This window comes from Babylonia areolata, chromosome 19 (genome assembly GCF_041734735.1).
Source record: "Babylonia areolata isolate BAREFJ2019XMU chromosome 19, ASM4173473v1, whole genome shotgun sequence".
In the NCBI taxonomy this organism is placed as follows: Eukaryota; Metazoa; Mollusca; class Gastropoda; order Neogastropoda; family Buccinidae; genus Babylonia; species Babylonia areolata.
Genome location: NC_134894.1, coordinates 25,402,200 through 25,424,277, shown reverse-complemented (window position 1 = coordinate 25,424,277; position 22,078 = coordinate 25,402,200). Strand labels below are relative to the sequence as shown.

At 40.4% G+C, this 22,078-nt stretch overlaps 1 protein-coding gene across 1 annotated transcript in view; it reads right to left on the bottom strand.

Moving 5' to 3' along the window:
- Positions 1-273: 273 nt before the first annotated feature.
- The window catches only part of LOC143294250 (transient receptor potential cation channel subfamily M member 8-like), a 43,755-nt gene continuing 21,950 nt past the window's right edge, over positions 274-22,078 (bottom strand). The window contains exons 13-25 of the mRNA XM_076605684.1: positions 21,065-21,348; positions 19,926-20,069; positions 18,341-18,482; positions 18,008-18,085; positions 16,334-16,471; positions 12,452-12,580; positions 10,874-11,119; positions 9,025-9,199; positions 7,893-8,049; positions 5,136-5,314; positions 4,444-4,576; positions 2,007-2,355; positions 274-1,252 (exon numbers count right to left, since the gene is read on the bottom strand). Coding sequence (XP_076461799.1) covers positions 677-1,252; positions 2,007-2,355; positions 4,444-4,576; positions 5,136-5,314; positions 7,893-8,049; positions 9,025-9,199; positions 10,874-11,119; positions 12,452-12,580; positions 16,334-16,471; positions 18,008-18,085; positions 18,341-18,482; positions 19,926-20,069; positions 21,065-21,348 — 2,730 coding nt within the window. The 3' untranslated portion in view covers positions 274-676. The remainder of the gene's footprint in view (positions 1,253-2,006; positions 2,356-4,443; positions 4,577-5,135; positions 5,315-7,892; positions 8,050-9,024; positions 9,200-10,873; positions 11,120-12,451; positions 12,581-16,333; positions 16,472-18,007; positions 18,086-18,340; positions 18,483-19,925; positions 20,070-21,064; positions 21,349-22,078) is intronic.

The window sequence follows — 22,078 nt, the reverse complement described above, 5'->3', positions numbered from 1 at the left end:
TCTTCAAAATCAAAGCATGTAAAATCTTTTTCCAACAGGGGCATTCGAAACTGATTTTAAAACATCCCCAATGTCAAGTCATATATATTTTCTTCTAAAGTAGACACCAAATTTTAGTCTATTTTCTTCAACATTTTCTTCTATAGGGGAAGCGAAAACTGAGTCTATTTTCTTCTATAGGGGAAGCGAAAACTGAGTCTATTTTCTTCTATAGGGGAAGCTGAAACTAGTCTGTTTTCTTCCACAACGGAAGCCAAAACTGTGTCAATTTTCTCCTATAGGGAAAGGTGAAACTGAGTCTGTTTTCTTCTACAGAGGAAACTGAAACTAAGTTCTTTTTCTTCTATAGAGGAAGCAGTAAATGAGTTTTACATGTTCTCTATCTCATGTAAAACTGTTTCCCTAATACAGAACCCAGTACTAAGTTTAAATATCCTCATGCAAAAGTTTTTTTTTCAAAGAGGAAGCCAAAATATCTGTTTTTAAATGTTCACGATGTCAGTTCATGTGGGGGCTTTTTTCTCAAAACGGGCAGCTTAAACTGCTTTTCACATGTCGTCAGTGTCAAGCCATGTAAAAATCTTTTCCTGAAAAATGTAGCCGAAAGCAGTCTCCATAATATGTATCCACTGTCACACCATAAAAAAGATTTTTCCCCGAAAAGAAATAAATCTCCTCACATGTCCTCACTGTCACTCGCCTTCCGCCTTGGAGACTTGCGTCGGTTGGCTTTGCGCGGTCTGTGGTGAGGTGGGGGGTGGTGGACGACGAAGGAGTTGTCTGAGGAGCTGTCGGACTCTGCATCGTTGAGCGCCGTGTCCGTGTGCGACAGCTTGTTCAGCTGGGCGCGGCTCTTGGGCCGTTTGGGAGAATGCCGGTCCACGGGGCTCCCTGCACCCTCAGATTCCAAGTCCGACACGTCAGCGTAATCCATCTGCATGCCCTCTGTCGAAGACTGGGCTTGTGGAGGCGTTCTCAGAAAGGTGGGTGGCGGTACCCGGAACAGCTGGTTGGAGTTTGTGGGCGACCTGGAGCGTAGTGCACGGACAAACCTGGCGCCGTCCGAGATGTCGTTGTTCTCATCTGATATGAACTTATCAAGCGTCGGCTTGGTGTCTGCTTCTGGCAGGTTGATGTTCAATTCCTTCCTCTCCTGACTGGGATCCCTTTCCTTGCTCTTCTCACGTTTCTCCTTCTTCTTCTTGTTCTTCTTCTTGTTCTTCTTTTTCTCTTCCTCTCCAGGTGGCAGGTCCTGCACACAGTTAGTCACTCTGGTAAATGACTGAATGGAACAAGTAATAAACATGACTGCAAACATTTTTTTAGTCACATTAGAAATTCCAGAACTGAATCTGAATCTCTGAATCATAACTTAACCTGGAACCTGAATCCAATACATTGAAAAAAGAGACCTCTGACTTGTTTATGAGATGTGCTAAAAAAAAAAAAGAATAAAAAAAGAATATAAATACACACACACATATATATATATATATATATGTATCTCTATATATGTGTGTGTGTGTGTGTCTGTGTGTGTGTGTGTCTGTGAGTGTGTGTGCATTTTAATCCCTTATTGAACTTATTCAACCATTTTCAAAACCTGCCACCAACTTTAAATGATAATAACTTTTAGGTTTATGTGGAAAATATGAGTTCAACTGCACCCTTGGCAATCAGGTAATGAGTACATTAGTTTTTGGGGGAGTATACCTTTGTCTACTTGTTTATTTGTACACATAAAACAATTACTGTAATGTGAACACATAACTTTGATTTCGTTCAAATTGATCAAAACTTCCCCAGCTGCATCCCATCAGAGAAAGAGAGAGAGAGAGAGTGAAGAAGAGATGCATAGACAGAGAGAGAAAGAAAGACCAAGACAAGGAGAGACAGAAACAGACGGAAAGTGAGACAGAGAGACCAAGAGACAGAAAAAGAAACAGACAGAGAGGCAAAGACTGCCAGGAGAGAGAGAGAGAGAGAAAAAAAAAAACACGTCCTACCAGAGCAAAAGCCACTTTAGTTTCTTTCGTCGCTTTCCGGGATTTCTTCTCCACCTCCGGCTCCTCAGACATCCCCTCCTTTCCTCCTTCCTTCTTCTCGTCCTTCTCCTTCTGCTCCCCTCCTCCTCCTCCTCCTCCACCATCCACCTTGTCATTGCCAGGGGGCAGCAGCTGGGAAACGGTCCCCAAGACGGATGAAGTCAAGGTAGGATCTGAGGAGGATAGCATGGAAGCGCCGCGGTCGACGGCTCTGATCACCCGCAGACCGTCGCTGAGGCGAAGGGAGGCCTGCAAGGCCAGCTCGTCCTCCACGTGCTTGTCCTCGATGATCTTGCTCAGCATGTCCACCCTGCAAGACCACAGGTAAGATGTAAGGTAACCCAGTCACTCACTCATGCTTTTTTTTTTTTTTTTTGTGATGCCGGTTCTTTTTGTTCTTTCAATTACTACTGTGCTGTGTTGTGTTGTGCTGTGTTGGGTTGTGCATGTGCTGTGTTGTGCTGTGTTGTGTTGTGCATGTGCTGTGTTGTGTTGTGTTGTGCTGTGCATGTGCTGTGTTGTGCTGTGTTGGGTTGTGCTGTGTTGGGTTGTGCATGTGCTGTGTTGTGTTGTGTTGTGTTGTGCTGTGTTGGGTTGTGTTGTGTTGTCCTGTGTTGGGTTGTGCATGTGCTGTGTTGTGTTGTGTTGTGCTGTGTTGGGTTGTGCATGTGCTGTGTTGTGCTGTGTTGGGTTGGGTTGTGCATGTGCTGTGTTGTGTTGTGTTGTGCTGTGTTGGGTTGTGCATGTGCTGTGTTGTGCTGTGTTGTGTTGGGTTGGGTTGTGCATGTGCTGTGTTGTGCTGTGTTGTGTTGGGTTGGGTTGTGCATGTGCTGTGTTGTGTTGTGTTGGGTTGTGCATGTGCTGTGTTGTGCTGTGCTGTGCTGTGCTGTGTTGTGTTGGGTTGTGCATGTGCTGTGTTGTGCTGTGCTGTGTTGGGTTGTGCATGTGCTGTGTTGTGTTGGGTTGTGCATGTGCTGTGTTGTGCTGTGCTGTGTTGGGTTGTGCATGTGCTGTGTTGTGCTGTCTTGGGTTGTGCATGTGCTGTGTTGTGCTGTGTTGGGTTGTGCATGTGCTGTGTTGTGCTGTGCTGTGCTGTGTTGGGTTGTGCATGTGCTGTGCATGTGTTGTGTTGTTGTGTTGTGTTGCATTGTATTGTGCTGTGTTGTGAATGTGTTGTGTTGCCTTGTGTTGTGTTGTGTTGTGTTGTGTTGTGCATGTGTTGACGTGTTGTGTTCTCTCTTCGTACTGTATTGTGTATTGTGTTATACTCTTTGTCACAACAGATTTCTCAGCGTTACTGTGTTGTGTTGCCTTGTGTTGTGTTGCGCTGCATTGTGTTGCCTAACATGAGTTCTGTTGTGTTTATTGTATGGTATTACGTTACTCTTTGACACAACAAATTTCTCTGTGTTACTGTGTAGTGTTGTGCTGCATTGTGTTGTGTTGTCTTCATTGCACTGTGCTGTACTGCACTCTTTTGTCACAACAAATTTCTCTGTGTTACTGTGTTACATCGTGTTGTGCAACGTTGCATTGCTTTGTGTTACACTGCCTTGTGCTGCAATGCGTTGAGTTGTGCTGTGTTTATTATATTGTATTATTGCATTATGTTACTCTTTAACACAACAAATTTCTCTGTGTGAAATTTGGGCTGCTCTCCCCTGGGGACAGTGTGTCCCCACGGTGTAGTGGCGTACTCTTTATTTTTATTTTTCCTGCCTGCATGTGGACATTTTTTCTACAGAATTTTGCCAAGGGCAACCCTTCTGCTGCTGTGGATTCTTTTGTGAGCACTGAATGCACACTGCACACGGGATCTCTGTTTATCGACTCACCCAGAAGACTAGCACCCAGACCACCACTCAAGGTCTAGTGGAGGGGGTTTGGGGGTGGAGTAAAAACTCTGGTCTGCGTAAATGGAATCTGAACCCACGGACACTTGCTACCACTCCTAATACTGGTAGCAAGTATTAAATTTTGTAGCAAACATTTTCTGCATTGGAAGCTTTTGGCTTTTTTTAAATTTTTTAGATGATGTAAAAACTAAACAAAATGAGTTTGTGGCAGATCACATGCATACTGCTATGGCTTTTGGTGTTTGCAACAATCTGTCTAAATACCACTGTCAGGATTAGCAGCACTGGATACATCTTGGAACAATTTGTTGAATATTTGATGAGAAGTGAAAAATCCCACAAATATTGAATCTGCAGGGCCTTGATAAATATACATGAATACTACTAGCTTTGTTACTAACACTAGAAGCCATTATCAGTAACAGTAGCAGAAGTAACGGTGGTAGAGTAGCAATATAAAAAGCAAGAGACAGCAGCTCTGAATGTAGCAGCAGCAGCAATGTAATAAAGTGACAATGAGATCCAAACCCGTTTCAACCTACCGCTTTTGCAGCTTGCTGAATTTCCTCTGCATGGAGTCCATGGACTCGAACTTGAGCCTTCGGAGGTAATTGGCCATCATCTCCTTCTCAAACAGAGCCAGGTAGGCCAACTGGTGTTGCCCAAACTGTTCAGCTGGTGAACAGAAAATAATCAAAATGAGGTGGGGGTGGGGGGTGGGAGTGGGGGCTGTTGTTGTTTTTTAAACACAGACACACACACACAAACACACATATGTACACACACTTCGATTCTCTCTCTCGGTCTCTGTCTCTGACTCTCGTTATCTTTCAGTCATCCTGAATATGCTATTGATGAAAGGATGTTGCTTTTGCGTATCATAACTGTTTCAGAATCACGTATGCTTATTTGATAGTTGTGTGCACACTTTATTTTCTTTGAAGAATGTCTTATACATTGCTTACAATGAGTGGTTCCTATTATGCCTTTCTCCATAACCGAAAATTTCCAGAAGATGGAGATACTGTGAATATCACTCAAAAGAGTTCCAGGCATTCCCACAGGTGTACCACACAGCTCTGTCTAAAGTTAGGGGGGGAAAAAAGCAATGTAAAAAGCAGAAATTGGTTTAGAATCTTGAATAAAATCCCAGCATGCCCACAATCCAACCAAAAACGCAAAAGACAAACAAAACAACAACCATAAAAAGAAATAAAAAAAAGTTTGGACTCACAGCGTTTCTTTTTCTTGCAGCAAGTCTTCTTGAAGATGAAGCGAAAGAGGAAGTAGACGTGCTGGAAGACGGAGAGCGGGGGAGGCAGGTGCGCCTTGCACTGGAACTCCATCACCAGAAAGTACATCTGGTACTTCCAAATCTCTATGGAGTTCTCCTCCACCATGTTGAACACGTTGCTGCAACCACACACACACACACACACACGCGCGCGCGCGCGCGCACACACGCACATACACAACACATATATACAAGCACATACATGCACACACATACACACAACACACACACACACACAGATACACGAACATACACATACAAGCACACACATACACACAACACACACACACACACACACAGATACACGAACATACACATACATGCGCACACACACACACAAAAGAGGATCAGTAAGTTTTCAAGAAACTGATATGGAAATGGTTTAAATAGTACTCTTGCTGCAAACAAGTCACAATACACCTGGTATAAGTACACAGTGAATCAATGCAGGGCTTAGAAGCAGGTATACATCTCTCTCTCTCTCTCTCTCTCTCTCTCTCTCTCTCTCTCTCTCTATATATATATATATATATATATATGCATGCACTGAAGGCCTCAGTACATTGGGTTATGCTGTAGATGTGGTGCAGCATATAAGGATTTGTCCAAACACAGTTACACGGCACTGAGAAACTGAAACATCTGTTTCCTGTGTCATTCTGTCAGGCTTCAGTCACACACACACGTACACACATGTATATTCCAGTGAATTTTTCTTGAAAGTTATGGGTGTGCTATTGCATGTTGCACATGGGAACTCCATCTATTTTCTAATATGGGAAGCAAAATAGAGCAGTTCAGTCACCCAGTGATGTACAGAGAGGCAAAAAACCACCACCCACAGCCACTACCGAGGGAAGAGGAGGCCGAACGCTGACAAAGGGACAGACGCGATCCACCAACTCCAGCGACACCAGCAAAAAATCCTCTTCAGACTTCGAACTGGCCACTGCAGGCTTTTGAGTCATCTGAGCCGAATGAAAATATCTCACACCGATGAATGTGCCTGTGGCACAGGTACACAAACCTCAGAACATATTTTCCAACACTGCCCCACTTATGAGGATCTACGATGCCAGTTCTGGCCCGAGGGAGTAGAGCTACGGGCACAGCTTTGGGGTGACCGATGAAGCTTCAAATCTGACGCATCCCAACAATATTGACCGCTGAAGAAGAAGAAGAAGTCTAACATGAATGACTAGCATCCACACCAACACGCACAGTCTGGTGAAGAGGAGTGAATTCTGGCAAGCGCGGTGGGATTCAGTCCCACCACCCTCAGATTCTCTCCCTTCCTAGGTGGATGTGTTACCAGTATGAAATAAAAGATACAAGAATTCTTTCTCATCTCTGAAAGAGAAACTGTTGACATCATCGCTGATTTAAAAAAAAAAAAAAAAAAAAAAAAGTTTCAGTTTCAGTTTCAGTAGCTCAAGGAGGCGTCACTGCGTTCGGACAAATCCATATACGCTACACCACATCTGCCAAGCAGATGCCTGACCAGCAGCGTAACCCAACGCGCTTTGTCAGGCCTTGAGGAAAAAAAAAAAGAGCTAATACTTTATTATCTCCAAGAGAAATTGTTGACGTGTTTGTTGACAAAAAAGAGCAACATGTCCAATATCTCCACAGGTACAAAACCCAACCATAATATTTTATAATAACAATAACATTTTATTTTTATATAGCGCTATAATACAAGCATGAGCAAGCTCCAAGCGCTTTACAATCCAGTACCTAAAGTGAAACAAGAAAGCATATAAAAAGTAGTAGAAACACAGAACAGAATCATTAACATTATAAGAACACAATGCATAAAACTCACAAAGTGACATACTCTCAATACTGCAACTGTTACACTCCAACACTCACACAAACACACACACACATGATTAAATGGCTGAGATAACAGCAATTTTCACTTAAAATACATACATGTAAAAAGGAGCACAATTGTAATTTGCATGCCATGTTCCCACATTCCAAAAAGAACTCCCATTCCTCGAAAACATAATGCCCAACACAGCTCAGATTGTGTAACCCATGTCACGCTATGCCCAGTGACAGACTGCATAAAACGGGAAACAAAGGGAGATTAACAAATGATGATAAAGTGCAAAACACAATGCAAGCATAACAAATAAAATGTTCAGTTTAATAATTTGTATTGTATTGTATTGCAATGTAGTGTTGTGTAGTGTAGTGTAGTGTAGTGTACTGTATTGTTCTGTAGTATTAAACTTTTGTCACAACAGATTCATCTGTGTGAAATTGGGGCTGACTTCTCCAGGGAGAGTACTTCACTACACTGAGAGTGCCAAATTTTTTTCATCTTTTCTTTCGCCTGCAATTTCTTATTATTTGGTTTCCTATAGGAATGAATTTTTCTACAGAATTTTCCCCCAGGAACAAACCTTTTGTTGCTAAGCGTTCTTTCTCGTTCGCTAAGTGCATGCTAGGCACAGGACCTCAATGTATCGTCTCATCCGAACAACCAGCATCCAGACCATCACTCAAGGTCTAGCGAAATGGGTTGGAGGGAAGAAAATACTGGCGACCATGGAGATTTAAACCAGCGCGCTCAGATTCCCTCCCATCCATCAAGGATACTTTACCACTAGGCCAATAAGGATGACATCCCCCCTCCACTACGACACCACTCTGACACAAGGATGACCCCCTTCCCATGATCAGCACCTGAAGATGGCGATGAGGAGGTTGAGGAGCAGCACGTTGCCAACCAGCAGGTACAGCCCCAGCATAATGTACACCAGCCAGTACGACTCGCGACACGTGTTCTCGTAGGGCGGCACCATCGTCCCGTTGCTCAGCCGGGCCAGGCATTCCTCGTCCGCTGAAAAATTGACACACACACACACACCAGAACAGTATAGTGTTGTGTCAGGATCTGTAAGTTACATTGGCAAATCAATGAGCAGAGATAAGAATTAATATATAAATAAACAGATAAATATCTGGATAAATAAATAGACTGACTGATAATAGATAAACAAAAAACCAAAAAAAAACCCAAACAAATAAATACACAAACAGATGAAAATTAAAAAAACACATAAAGATATCAGGCATACAGAGAGGTACAAAGAAAGAATGACAGATAGATAGAAATAGATCAAACATAGATTTTTTTTTTTAAAAAGATATCACTGCAGTATCAGTATTTTGTGAGTGGGTGTTATTCAATAACGACTTAGAAACTGAAGGAAAATGGGCTACACCTGGAGGCAGGCAGCTAACTTATATAAAAACATCACGCAACAAGATCTGCAGCAGTTGCGGTATTAGATCTCTGGCAGAGGGACATGCTGCCTTGCATGCCACAAAGCACAAAGAAGAAGATTAATTAAGCTAAAGCCAAGCAAGGCTGAGGAGGCACTGTGGGCAGAATCGGTTATTTGTATTTGTATTTCTTTTTATCACAACAAACTTCTCTGTGTGAAATTCGGGCTGCCTCTCTCTCTCTATATATATATATACATATCTCTCTTTTTCTTATTGCAGTGGATTTTTCTACAGAATTTTGCCAGGAACAACCCTTTTGTTGCCGTGGGTTCTTTTACATGTGCTAAGTGCATGCTGCACACAGGACCTCAGTTTATCGTTTCATCCGAATGACTAGCGTCCAGACCACCACTCAAGGTCTAGTGGAGGGGGAGAAAATATCGATGGCTGAGCCGTGATTTGAACCAGTGCGCTCAGATTCTCTTGCTTCCTAGGCAGACGCGTTACCTCTAGGCCATCACTCCACTGGACTTCCTCTGACCCAGTGCGAACCAGAGACCAGGGGTTCGAGGATCCCACGACTCACTCTGTATCTCCTCCAGGAAGATCTCGCCATACAGCTGCCAGTAGGGGAACTGGATGATGTCCTTGAAGACCTGGAAGGAGGGGTCGCGCTTCTTGTAGAGCAGGCCCTGGCTGCACACCCCGTAGGCCAGCAGGAAGACCGCCAGGACCACAATGAACATCAGCAGCTCCTCCACCTGTAACCACAGTTTTGTCAGTTTAAAGTTTCAACGTGTCAGAGTGTGGTTGTTCTTCAGTTTAACGTCTGTCCATATAATGTGATGGAGGTTATCGGCCATAGCTACTTTCGTTTTCTCCACACAGGCGGATAGTAGTTTGCACAGGACAGGAATGTCAGACCCCTGCCGGACTCTGCAGTTTCAGTTTCAGTTTCAGTAGCTCAGGGAGGCGTCACTGCGTTCGGACAAATCCATATACGCTACACCACATCTGCCAAGAAGATGCCTGACCAGCAGCATAACCCAACGCGCTTAGTCAGGCCCTGAGAAAAAATAAAAATAAAAATAAAATAAAATAAAATAAAATAAAGGTGAATAAATAAAAGATAAGCTTACATAAATAAATAAATAATAATTATAATATAAAATGGTAGTAGTAGTAATAATAATAATAATAATAATAATAATAATAAAATAATAATAATAATAATGGGTAATGGTTAAGTATGTGTAATTAAATGTGATTTTAGTCAGAGTGTGTAGACTGATCCAAATAAACTGCATCGTATCTGCTGTAAAAAAATAATGAATAAAACAGCAACTGACAAAAAAATAGATAGATAAATGAATAAACAAATGAACGAACGAACAGATAAACAAATGAATAAATAAATAAATAAATAAATAAATAATCTGTTTTAATGGGGCAGATGCCTGACTTTGCATAAACACAATGCATTTCTCCAGCCTTAATGCCTGCCCTAGGTTTACATATAACATTAACACATAAAAAGAAACAAAATATTTAAACAAAAACACACACACACACACACAAACGTAAATATACCAAAATATCATAAAGTGAAAGATATATACAAGGCAAATACAACTACTACTACTACTAATGATGATGATGATGATGATGCTAAACAAAGACAAATGAAAGTACTATAACACCAGTCATTCACACATATGTATAACTCTTAATATTTATAGAGATGGAAAGGCAAAACTCATAAATGCATGTAAATGGGAAAACAAATACAACCGTAGACCAGAAGAAAAAAGAGAAACGCCAAAGAGAAATTTGTGCCATCCTATTTCTTTCAAGCTTAGCCTCTGTACAACACAGAGGACAACCATATGAGGTGCATCATACCAATATATATATTGACAATACTAACAATAACAAAAATGAATTAAAAACTTTTTTTTTTCATCTGAAGTTGTAACCCACAACTGATCATATATTGCAGCTGCTAGTGAAGTCGTGATGTGTCTGTAAAAGGGAGACAATCTTCTACTACAAGGTTGTCTATACACAAGAGTTTGTCTCATCAGCAGTTAACAAAGTTGCAGTTACACACACACACACATATGCATATGACACACAAACATAGATAAATACATGTTACAACACACACACACACACACACACACACATGCACACACACATATTTACCCACTCACATTAAGCGAACAGTGACTTTTTCCCCCTCCCCTGCAGTGTTTTTTTTCCCCCCTTATCCTCTTGAATGTCACTTACAGTAAAAATAGCTTAAACTAAAGAACGAACATATTACCAATCTCAAACATCCAGTCATGCACACACATGCAGATACTACACACTCACACACACAACACAACACAACACACAAACACACACACACACACACACACACAAAACTTTACCATTCTCAGGATCATGTACAGCTTCGGTCCAAGGTGGATGTTGGAGATGTAGACCTTCATGATGCGGATGAAGAAGATGACGGCGTTGACGCAGTAGATGGTCTTGGCCTGCATGTAGAACTCGGCGTTGTAGCGCAGCAGGAAGCCAGCAAAGGCCAACACCAGGTTGGCCATGTCCAGACGGTTCAGGAACGTGAACCAGTCCCGCACTTTGCCCCACAGGGTGGCCGATGGAAAGGTTATGAACTGTAAAATTAAAAAAAATTTTTTTTTAATCATTGCAGAGTAAAATAAAAATAAAATAAAATAAAATAAAAATCAGATAGAAGAGCGCAAAATGTTTGTATTACCAATTGCACCAGTGTCACAAGGAATATTGGTGGAGAGATAGTATGTTTTTAATGCAGAGTAAAACAGACAAACAAACAAACAAAAAAAAGAACAAAATATGTCTTTATTACCAGTTGTACCAAGCTTGTACCAAGTTTACAAGGAATGTTGGTGGTGGGATAGTATGTTTTTATTGCAGAGTAAAAAAAAGAAAAAGAAAAAGAAAACAAAAGACCCACTCAGATATAAGAGAACAAAACGTCTTTATTACCAACTGTACCAGTGTAACAGGGTTACAAGTAATATTTATGGAGGAATAGTACGTATTTATTGCAGAGTAAAAACAAAACAAAAAAAAAAGGAAAAAAGAAGAAGAAGAAAAAACAACAAAAACAACTGAGATAGAAGAGAACAGAACATGTCTTTATTATTACCAATTGTACCGCCAGGGTCACAAGGAATATTGGTGGAGAGGTAGTACATTTTTAGTGCAGAGTAAAAACAAACAACAACAAAAAAAAAGAGAAAAAAACTGTGACAGAAGAGAGCAGAGCCTGTCTTTTTCATTACCAACTGGTCTACAGAGGTACAGGGAATTCTGGTGGAGGGATAGTACATAAAATGTACAGAGATGAATCCTGTACAAACATAGAATAGAACAGACTATATCAATCTGAGATAGAATAGAACAAAATAAGTCTTTTGGACCAGTTGTACTAGGGTTACAAGGAATATGGTACAGAAATGAATCCTGTACAAGCATAGAATAGAACAGAATATATCAATCTGAGATAGAATAGAACAAAATATTTCTTTATTACCAGGGTTCCCAGGAATATTGGTGGATGGACAGTACAAAAATTGTATAAGAGATGAATTAATAATCATGTACAAACATACAACAGAACAGAATATATCCTTATTATCAAATGTACCATTGTCACAAGGATATATTAGGAATGCGGGGAGAGGGTGTACATTAATAGTACAAACATAAATTGTAAAAAAAAAAAACATCTGGCAGCTGCATTTGTTTTGGGTTTTTTTTTCAGCTTTGGAACAGTAACAGTGTGGGTGGGTGGGTAGGGGTGGGGTGAAATCTGAATCTTTTGGCTCATTGTCAGTCACTGTTCATGAAACCTTCTTGAAGGACTTCCTCAGTCATACATCTTATAAATCTCCAAACTGTCAAACATTAAAATTGTGTAGGCGTTGTTGTTGCTGCTGTTGTTGCTGTTGTCTACTAACCGTGTACACTTCTCCCAGGAAGATGGTCAGGATCCAGATCATGAGGACGAATTCCAGATGCGAGGGGTACTTCTGGAAGTCCACCAGGACCATGTAGGAGTACAACCCCAGGAAGATCAGGTATGACAGCTGTCCGACACCAATGTTATACAGTGAGAACACGAAGAAGAAGAAGAGGTGGAAGAAGAAAAAGATGATGTAGAAGAAGAAGAGATGGAAGAAGAGGTGGAAGAAGAAGAAGAAGAAGTGGCAGAAGAAGAAGAAGAGGTGGCAGAAGAAGAAGAAGAAGAAGAAGTGGCAGAAGAAGAAGAAGAAGAAGAAGAAGAAGAAGAAGAAGAAGAAGAAGAAGAAGACGAAGAAGAAGAAGAAGAAGAAGAAGAAGAAGAAGAGGTGGAAGAAGAAGAAGAAGAAGTGGCAGAAGAAGAAGAAGAGGTGGAAGAAGAAGAAGAAGAAGAGGTGGAAGAAGAAGAAGAAGAAGAGGTGGAAGAAGAAGTGGCAGAAGAAGAAGAAGAAGAGGTGGAAGAAGAAGAAGAAGAAGAGGTGGAAGAAGAAGAAGAAGAAGAAGAAGAGGTGAAAGAAGAAGAAGAAGTGGCAGAAGAAGAAGAAGAAGAAGAGGTGGAAGAAGAAGAAGAAGAAGAGGTGGAAGAAGAAGAAGAAGAAGAGGTGGAAGAAGAAGTGGCAGAAGAAGAAGAAGAAGAGGTGGAAGAAGAAGAAGAAGAAGAAGAGGTGGAAGAAGAAGAAGAAGAAGTGGCAGAAGAAGAAGAAGAAGAAGAAGAAGAAGAAGAAGAAGAGGTGGAAGAAGAAGAAGAAGAAGAAGAGGTGGAAGAAGAAGTGGCAGAAGAAGAAGAAGAAGAAGAAGAAGAAGAAGAAGAAGAAGAAGAAGAAGAAGAAGAAGAAGAAGAAGAGGTGGAAGAAGAAGTGGCAGAAGAAGAAGAAGAAGAAGAGGTGGAAGAAGAAGTGGCAGAAGAAGAAGATTGATTGATTGATTGAATCTTTAATGGGTAAAGAATTAGGCACAGTAAAGGCCTTTTTACAATTCTGCCCATTTAACGACATAAAAAATAAAGAACGAACGACACAAAACATAAAAATAAAGAAATAAACTGAAATAAAATAAAATAATAAGAACGACGAATAAGAATAGGAACTTGAATAGTCTATTAAAGGTAACAAAGCGATGAAAAACTGGAACAATTGGTACATTACATGTACATAGGTACTTACACACACACACACACACACACACACACACACACACACACACACACAAAATTATAAAACAAGCAACAAAGACATACGTACACATTCACGCCCACACACTCAAACACACACAAACACACACACGCACTTACTGTTCACACATACACATACATTCAATTTTTCATTCCTCATGGCATGGCAGCTAGTGGACTGAGTACAAGCAAGCATTTGCAAAAGACCGCGAGTAGGTTAATCAAATGTATCGAATAGAAATATTCTTATCTTAGTTTTAAAGAGAGATATGGCTGGAATTTGACGACATGTCTTTGGAAGCATGTTCCATTCGATGCTTCCATTAAATGAGAGACTCATCTTAAATAAATCAATTTTAGGCTTTGGGACAATAGCTCTATCTGAATTACGTTGGAATTGGAAACAAAATAACGATTTTAAATATTGTGGGCATGCGTTATGAACAATTTTATGCATAAGAATCAATGTGTTATATCTAATAAGTATATGAACAGGTAATATTTGAAGTTCTTTGTACATATTGTGCACAGATCCACCTGTGGTATTTACATGGTTAATCATCTTAATGGCACGTTTTTGTAAAGAGCAAAGTGGCTTTAATGTAGAAGGAGGACATTTACCCCAAATAATCGAGCAATAGCTGAGGCGAGACTGGATATAGGCAAAGTAAAACACACGTCTAGAATGATTATCAAGAAAGTGTTTGATCTGTGATAATTGGAATACACTAGATGATACTTGTTTTATGAGGCAATGAATATGTTCCTGCCACGAAAGATTTTGATCAATAGTAATGCCTAATAGTATATGCTTAGTAACTTGTTTGATAGTATTGTCTTTATATTTTATGTTAAGTTGTGCGTCTTTTATGTTCTGTCTTTTCTGACGAGGACAAATTAACATGCATTCTGTCTTATCAGGGTGCACGACCATATCATTAGCATCACACCAGTTTTCGACAGATTTCATGTTGGCATTCAGGTGATAACTAATTTCGTCAACATTGTGACTAGCATATTGTATTGATGTATCATCAGCAAATAAATCACAGATTGCATGTTGAATTGATAAAGGTAGATCGTTGATATACAAGGAAAATAAGAGAGGGCCTAGAATTGACCCCTGCGGTACTCCTCTTGGAACATGCCTTTTGGAAGAAATAAAGCCACGTGAATAGACAGCCTGAATACGGTTTTCTAGGTAAGATCTGAGAAACAATAAGCAGTTATCGGCAATACCATAACATTTCAATTTGTGAAGCAATATTTCGTGATTGATTAAGTCAAACGCTTTTGTAAAATCAAGGAATATCACTCCAACCACCTTGCTTTTATTAATATCACGCAGCCATGCATCAGTTATTCTACATAAAGCGGTTTCACAAGAATGGTGCTGTCTAAATCCTGATTGATTGGTATGTAGAAGCTGATATTTTTCAATAAAGAATGTAAGACAAAGGTGTACATGACGTTCTAGAACTTTTGAGAGAAGAAGAAGAAGAAGAGGTGGAAGAAGAAGAAGAAGAAGAAGAGGTGGAAGAAGAAGTGGCAGAAGAAGAAGAAGAAGAGGTGGAAGAAGAAGAAGAAGAAGAGGTGGAAGAAGAAGAAGTAGAAGAGGTGGAAGAAGAGGTGAAAGAAGAAGAAGAAGAAGAAGTGGCAGAAGAAGAAGAAGTAGAAGAGGTGGAAGAAGAAGAAGAAGTAGAAGAGGTGGAAGAAGAAGAAGAAGACGACATAGAAGAAGAAGAGGTGGAAGAAGAAGAAGAAGCAGAGATGGAAGAAGATGTGAAAGAAGAAGAAGAAGAAGTGGCAGAAGAAGAAGAAGAAGAAGAAGAAGAGGTGGAAGAAGAAGAACAAGATGTAGCAGAAGAAGAGGTGGAAGAAGAAGAAGAAGATGTAACAGAAGAAGAGGTGGAAGAAGAAGAAGAAGAAGAAGAAGCAGCAGCTGAAGATGGTGATGATGATGAAGGAGAAGAAAAATAAATATGAATCATGAATAAAACAGACTGCTCCTCTTGCTGTTGCTAATTCAACTGATCTTCTTCTTCTTCTTCTGCGTTCGTGGGCTGCAACTCCCACGTTCACTCGTATGCACACGAGTGGGCTTTTACGTGTATGACCGTTTTTACCCCGCCATGTAGGCAGCCATACTCCGCTTTCTGGGGTGTGCATGCTGGGTATGTTCTTGTTTCCATAACCCACCGAACGCTGACATGGATTACAGGATCTTTAACGTGCGTATTTGATCTTCTGCTTGCATAAACACACGAAGGGGGTTCAGGCACTAGCAGGTCTGCACATGTGTTGACCTCGGAGATCGGAAAAATCTCCACCCTTTACCCACCAGGCGCCGTCACCGTGATTCGAACCCGGGACCCTCAGATTGAAAGTCCAACGCTTTAACCACTCGGCTATTGCGCCCGTCAACTGATCTTCTCATTCTTGTTACTGTTGCTGCTGAGCAGCTATGAATTGCTACTATGACTTATTCTGTCACTTCTTATACCACTGCCAAATTTATTGTAATGATATAAAATAAATAAACAAAATAAACGAATAAATAACTACCTATCCTAGAAAATGAAAGAGACACAGAAGGCAAATGACTGAGATCAAATAACACAAATGGCATGCAAAGACATACGGGACCCACCATGTGATAGAAGAACTTTGTGATGGGGGCAGTGAGGAAGATTTGAACCTTCTGCCAACGGGACACCGCCTTGTCCCCCATGTGGACCACGTGAATCAGAGGGAGAATCAGGAATGGAAACAAACCACATATAGCCACCTGCAAGACACAACAGCACAAAATTATTCATACATAAAAAGCACTGGGTTTTTTTTTAACCATGAAAAAAACTAAAATATCATCATCTTCCACCCACAAAATGTCAGTCTATGTCACCGCTTGATCATTTTTTTTTTCCTTAAATAAGTGCTTTTAATGCTCTTTCTAACGGTGAAAACTACCAGGTTCAAATCTGTCCAATTGTGGGCTGGGTGTATACAAAAGCAGTTGTGCTTACTCCACTATCCTCAATTAATTAATACTAATTACTCTGATCTGGAAAGTTTCAATGCCTTGAAACTGTGATCAAGACATAGCTCGGTTATTGAAGAGCACTTCAGCTATCTTGGAGGCCAATCTATGTGGCATTTTTGATGGAGTGGGTAAACAAAACTTGCCTTATGTGGATTTCACATGGCCACTTAGTGCTTAAATATACTAACACTAATAAGAATAGAAATAGCAATAATCACAATCATGATAATAATCAAACAATACTATTTATAATAATAATGTGAAACTGTAATCTAGCACCTCATCTTGAAACAGGGCTCTATAGGCATCTATAGTTACTGAGGTAATAATGTGAAACTGTAATCTAGCACCTAATCTTGAAACAGGGCTCTATAGGTGTTTATAGTTACTGTGAAACTGTAATCTAGCACCTAATCTTAAAACAGGGCTCTAAAGTTTCAGTTTCAAGGTGTCTCAGTTTCAGTTTCAAGGTGTAAAAGCGCGCAGACTGATCTTATATGCTAAACCACATCTGGTGTTTAAAAGATTTTCTAAAAAGAAAAGATGCGTGACCTTCGCATTAATCCAGTGTGTTGATCAGGCCTTGAGAGCCTATCCCAAGTCTGTGTAAATACCCTATGAATGAATACCCCAGGACAAAAATTCCAGTGTACAAAAAAGTGCCCCAGGACGGAAATTTCTGTCCATGTCATAGTTGCGATTTTCCAATCACAAAACCATTGAACTGATTGAATTGTCATAGTTAGATTGTGTGTCCATTTTCCTTTCAGGAAAGCATTCATTATATATATTTTCTTTTAGTAGTTTGTATGCCATATATTTAAAAAAAAATAATACCCTCCATAACAAAAACTACCCTTGGCGTTGCACAGAATGGGTCAACGTAGAATGAAATAAAATAGACAAAACAAACACATAACTAAATATATTGAAATATAATAAAGTTAAAGACAACATGAAAAAGATGATAATAATAATAATAGCTACTTAGAAAGCACACTATCTAATAATAATAATAGCTACTTAGAAAGCACACTATCTAGAAATCAGCTGTAGGTGCTTTACATACCACATGTTTTTTTTGTTTTTTTTACAATAACACAATCCTTGCATCAACGTTACAGATACACACTAAAATGTGACTAGCACACACACACAGATAAAGAAATAACTAAGTATACTGAAATACCATAAAGTGAAAGACACAAAGAAGGCAAATGACTGCAATAAACGACACAAGGACAAGTTACTGAGGAGGCAGAATAAAAATGCTGACTTTACCCTTCTCCAGTCAGACAGGATGGCGCTCTTCCACACATTGTTGACCGAGTTCTGACAGGCCACAGAGGACACAAAGTGCTGAAATAAAACAGGGAAAAAGACTGTGATGTTAGATTCTCGAAGCATGTGTGTGTGTGTGTGTGTGTGTGTGTGTGTGTGTCCTGTGTCTATGCGTGCCTCTGTGTGTGTGTGTGTGTGTGTGTGCATGTGTGTGTGTGTCTGTGTGTGTATGTGTCTGTCTGTCCATCTGTCTTTGTCTGTATGATTGTGTGTCTGATACAAGCAGAGGCTGCATTCCAAAAAAAATGTACACGGCACACGACGACAAGTCACCTGGTCGACAGAGGAGGCAGCGATCTGCATGCAGGTCATGCGGCTCCAGGCAGGGGACTTGCGCTCCACCAGCATGATGGCCTTCTCCGGGTCCTGGGCGTGGCACTCGTCCAGCACCTTGGTGGCCAGCTCCTCAAACGTTCTGCACACACCGTTCTTCTTCTGCTTCTGTCTCTTCTTCTTCTGGTTCTGTCTCTTCTTCTTCAACTTCTTCTTCGTGTAATTCTTCTTATCATTATCATTATCACTATGATGATCATTAGCATCGTTATCATTATCTTCATTCTTCTTCTGATCACTATTATTGTTGTTGTTGTTATATCATTATTATTATTATTATTATTATTATTATTATTATTATTATTATTATTATCATTATTATTATTATTATTATTATTACTATTGTTGTTATCATTATAATTACGAATTATTATTACTATTATTATTATTACTATTGTTGTTGTTGTTATCATTATCATTACGATTATCATCATTATTATCATTGCTATAATCAATATTATTCTTATTCTTATCATTATAGTATATCAATAATATCATCATGGTCATGATGATGATGATCATCATCAGTAGTAGAAGTAGTAATTATCAATTTCATCCTCATGTAGTAGTAGTAGTACTAGTAGCAACGGTCTTCTTTTTGTTACCACCATCATCATCATTATCATTATCATCATTAGAGCCCAGCCGATAATATTGTGCCATATCAGGGAAAAAAAAGAAGAAAAAAAAAGTCAATATCATCCCTGTAGAACAAGAAAAAGTTAAAAAGAAAACAAGTACCACCCCTTTTTCTTGGGCTGTAAAGGTATTCATTCTTGTTGGATGTTTCTACAGATTTTTGCCAGGGACATCTTTTTCTTGCCAAAGTTCTTTTATGTGCACTAAGTGCATGCTACACACTGGACCATGGTATATCATCTCGTCCATCCAGACCACCACTCATGGTCTAGTGGAGGGGAAGAGAAAATAGCAGTGAGTGTGGAGTTCCAAACCTGTGTGCTCAGATTCTCTTGCTTCCTAGGTGATGGAGTCTCCCGTCAGACCGACGGATGAGTAGGCAGGCAGGCTTATCTGTTGGTGTGTGTCCTCATATGGGAGAAGAGGCTGATTCTGGATGTGCAGCACTTCCCACAGGTGTTGCAAAGGAAAACGTCTCCAGAAGTTGAGCCCTGCTTCCTTCACTCACGCTTCACCTAATGGCCAGCATTCTCTTGTTTTCAAACGTGTTACCTCTAGGCTATCTCCACACAAGGCCTGCAGACTCACTTTCTAGGTGGACATGTTACCTCTAGGCTATCTCCACACAGATGTATTGTATTGTATTGTATTGTACTTATACCTGTCTTTGTCTGCCCCAACTGTCAGCGAACATTTCGTGTGCAGATTGGACTATTCAGCCATCTGCGCATTCACAGATAGATTCATGAGCATCCTCCCCCCCCACCCCACCACCACCCTCCCCCCATCCCCCGGCTGGATGACAATGATGGTCATCATCGATCTCGATGGATACACCACCACCATTGTACTAGACTACAGTTCCACACAAGGCTTATAGACTCACTTTCTCATCTGCAGGAAGTCCTGGCGGACGGAGTGCAGGTACTTGGGGACATGGCGGTGCATCTTGACACACAGCAGGGAGGCTGACAGGGCGCTGGTGATGGGCTCGTCCCCCATCTCCCAGAAGAACTTGGCCAGCTCCTGCCTGCATCATCAAGAATGGCCATCGTCATGGTCATGACAGTTATCATCAGTCTCGTCACCATTACTAGAACTACCATCACTGTCATCATTATCACCGTTAATATCACCACCATCGTCTTTGTTGCTGTCATCACTACCATCAACTCCACCACCACCACCATGCCAATATTACCATCGTTATCACCACCATCATCATTATCACTGTTAATACTACCACCAACACCATCATTATCGCTGTCATCACTATCATCATGTCCACCACTACCACCACACCTTTATCACCATTATCCCCACTGTTATCACCACCATCATCATTAATACCATCACTAATACTATCATCCATGTCACTGTCATATCTTAACATCATTATCATCATCATCATAAACAAAATTCTTGTCACCTGTCACGCTGCCTCACCCACTGAATTCAAGCTCACAAGACACATAGACACACACACAGTGCTCGCAATCTGACTTCGTTCCAACCCAATGATAAACAACAAGACAAATTAAAAACACTCATTTCTTATTATTACAAAATTCTAAGAAAATTTAACAAATATGTTGTTGGTTTTTTTTTTTGGTTTGGGGGTTTTTTGTTGTTGTTGTTTTTTGTTTGTTTTTTGTTGTTGGTTTTTTTTAAGGTAAACACATTGCAGATGCTGAATTTATTAAGTTTTTTGTTTTTGTTTTTTTTTAACAAATATGTTCACATTTTCCTTCCTTGTATAAATTACAATAGTTCACTCCAGGGAGACACAATCAAAAATGTTCCATTCTCCCTAACACTTTCTGGTTAGGCTTTAACAATATTCACAGATCTTCACATATAAAATCCTAACTGTTTCCTTGCATTGTCTTTTTGGAACATTCAAGAATAGGTCTTAAAATCATTTTAGGCATGATTATATCACACACACACACACAAACACACAAATACACAGGTACAGATACACACTCACACACACACACATGTGCGCACATGCACAACACACACCTGTTGAGTAAGACAGCCCAGATCATCAGCTGCTTGTAAGGTCTTTTAAACTGGTTTGGTTCCTCCTCTGCCTCCGTGTCTGTCGTATCCATTGCTCGACCCCTTCGACTTGACCCAGGCCTGAATCTTCCCAGAGATCCAAGCTTCGATGCTGGGGGCACGAACTTGTCATCATCGAAACGATCCAACATCTTCTCCAAGAACTTGCCAATATCCTGAATGGAAAACTCTTCTTTCCCCAGGTTCCGCTTCAGGATCAAGTGCAGGAAGCTGTGTTTTGGGACCTGCACAAAGGAATGGCATGGTTTTACTTTATAATGCAAATGATGTTTTGATGGATCGCTTCCTATTTACCCATCTAAAACGCTCCTCACATACAAGCCATCACATTCCCTCCAGCACTCATGGGAACAAAGCTTAAAAGTATCCAAAATGAACCAAAAAGTCTTTTGGCTGCCAGTTTTATTTTTTGTGTTCCCACTGTCTGTGATTCACTGCCTATCAGTCATCGGCACCAACCAACACTTCCTCTGTTCAAATTCCAGCTAATAAGTCATCTGTTTTGTGAGGCATGTTTGTGAATTTGTTTTTCCCACATTTAATCTTAGTTGAGTTTTATTTGTGTTTTTTTACTCATAGGTGCGTGTGTGTATGATTGAGTATGGTTAGTCATTTTAGGAAATGGCTGTGTGTGAGTGGGTCATTGCCAGTGCACTGAGTCTGAATCAACTCAGAGAAATGCACTCTGCAAATGCCATTCATTATTCCTTATCATTATTATATTCAGACTTTTCTATTACCCTCTTTGTTTTTCCCAACTGAAATCAAAGTAATCTTAAGTTGTAATGAACACAAGTGCTAATCAAAACTGCATTTTGGCTAGGGGACGTAACCTACTTTGGGAGGATATCGGCCGTAGCTACTTTCGTTTTCTCCGCATAGGCGGGTAGTAGTTTGCACAGGACAGGAATCAGACCCCTGCCGGAGTCTGCACTAGTGGGTCACGGTTAAGTA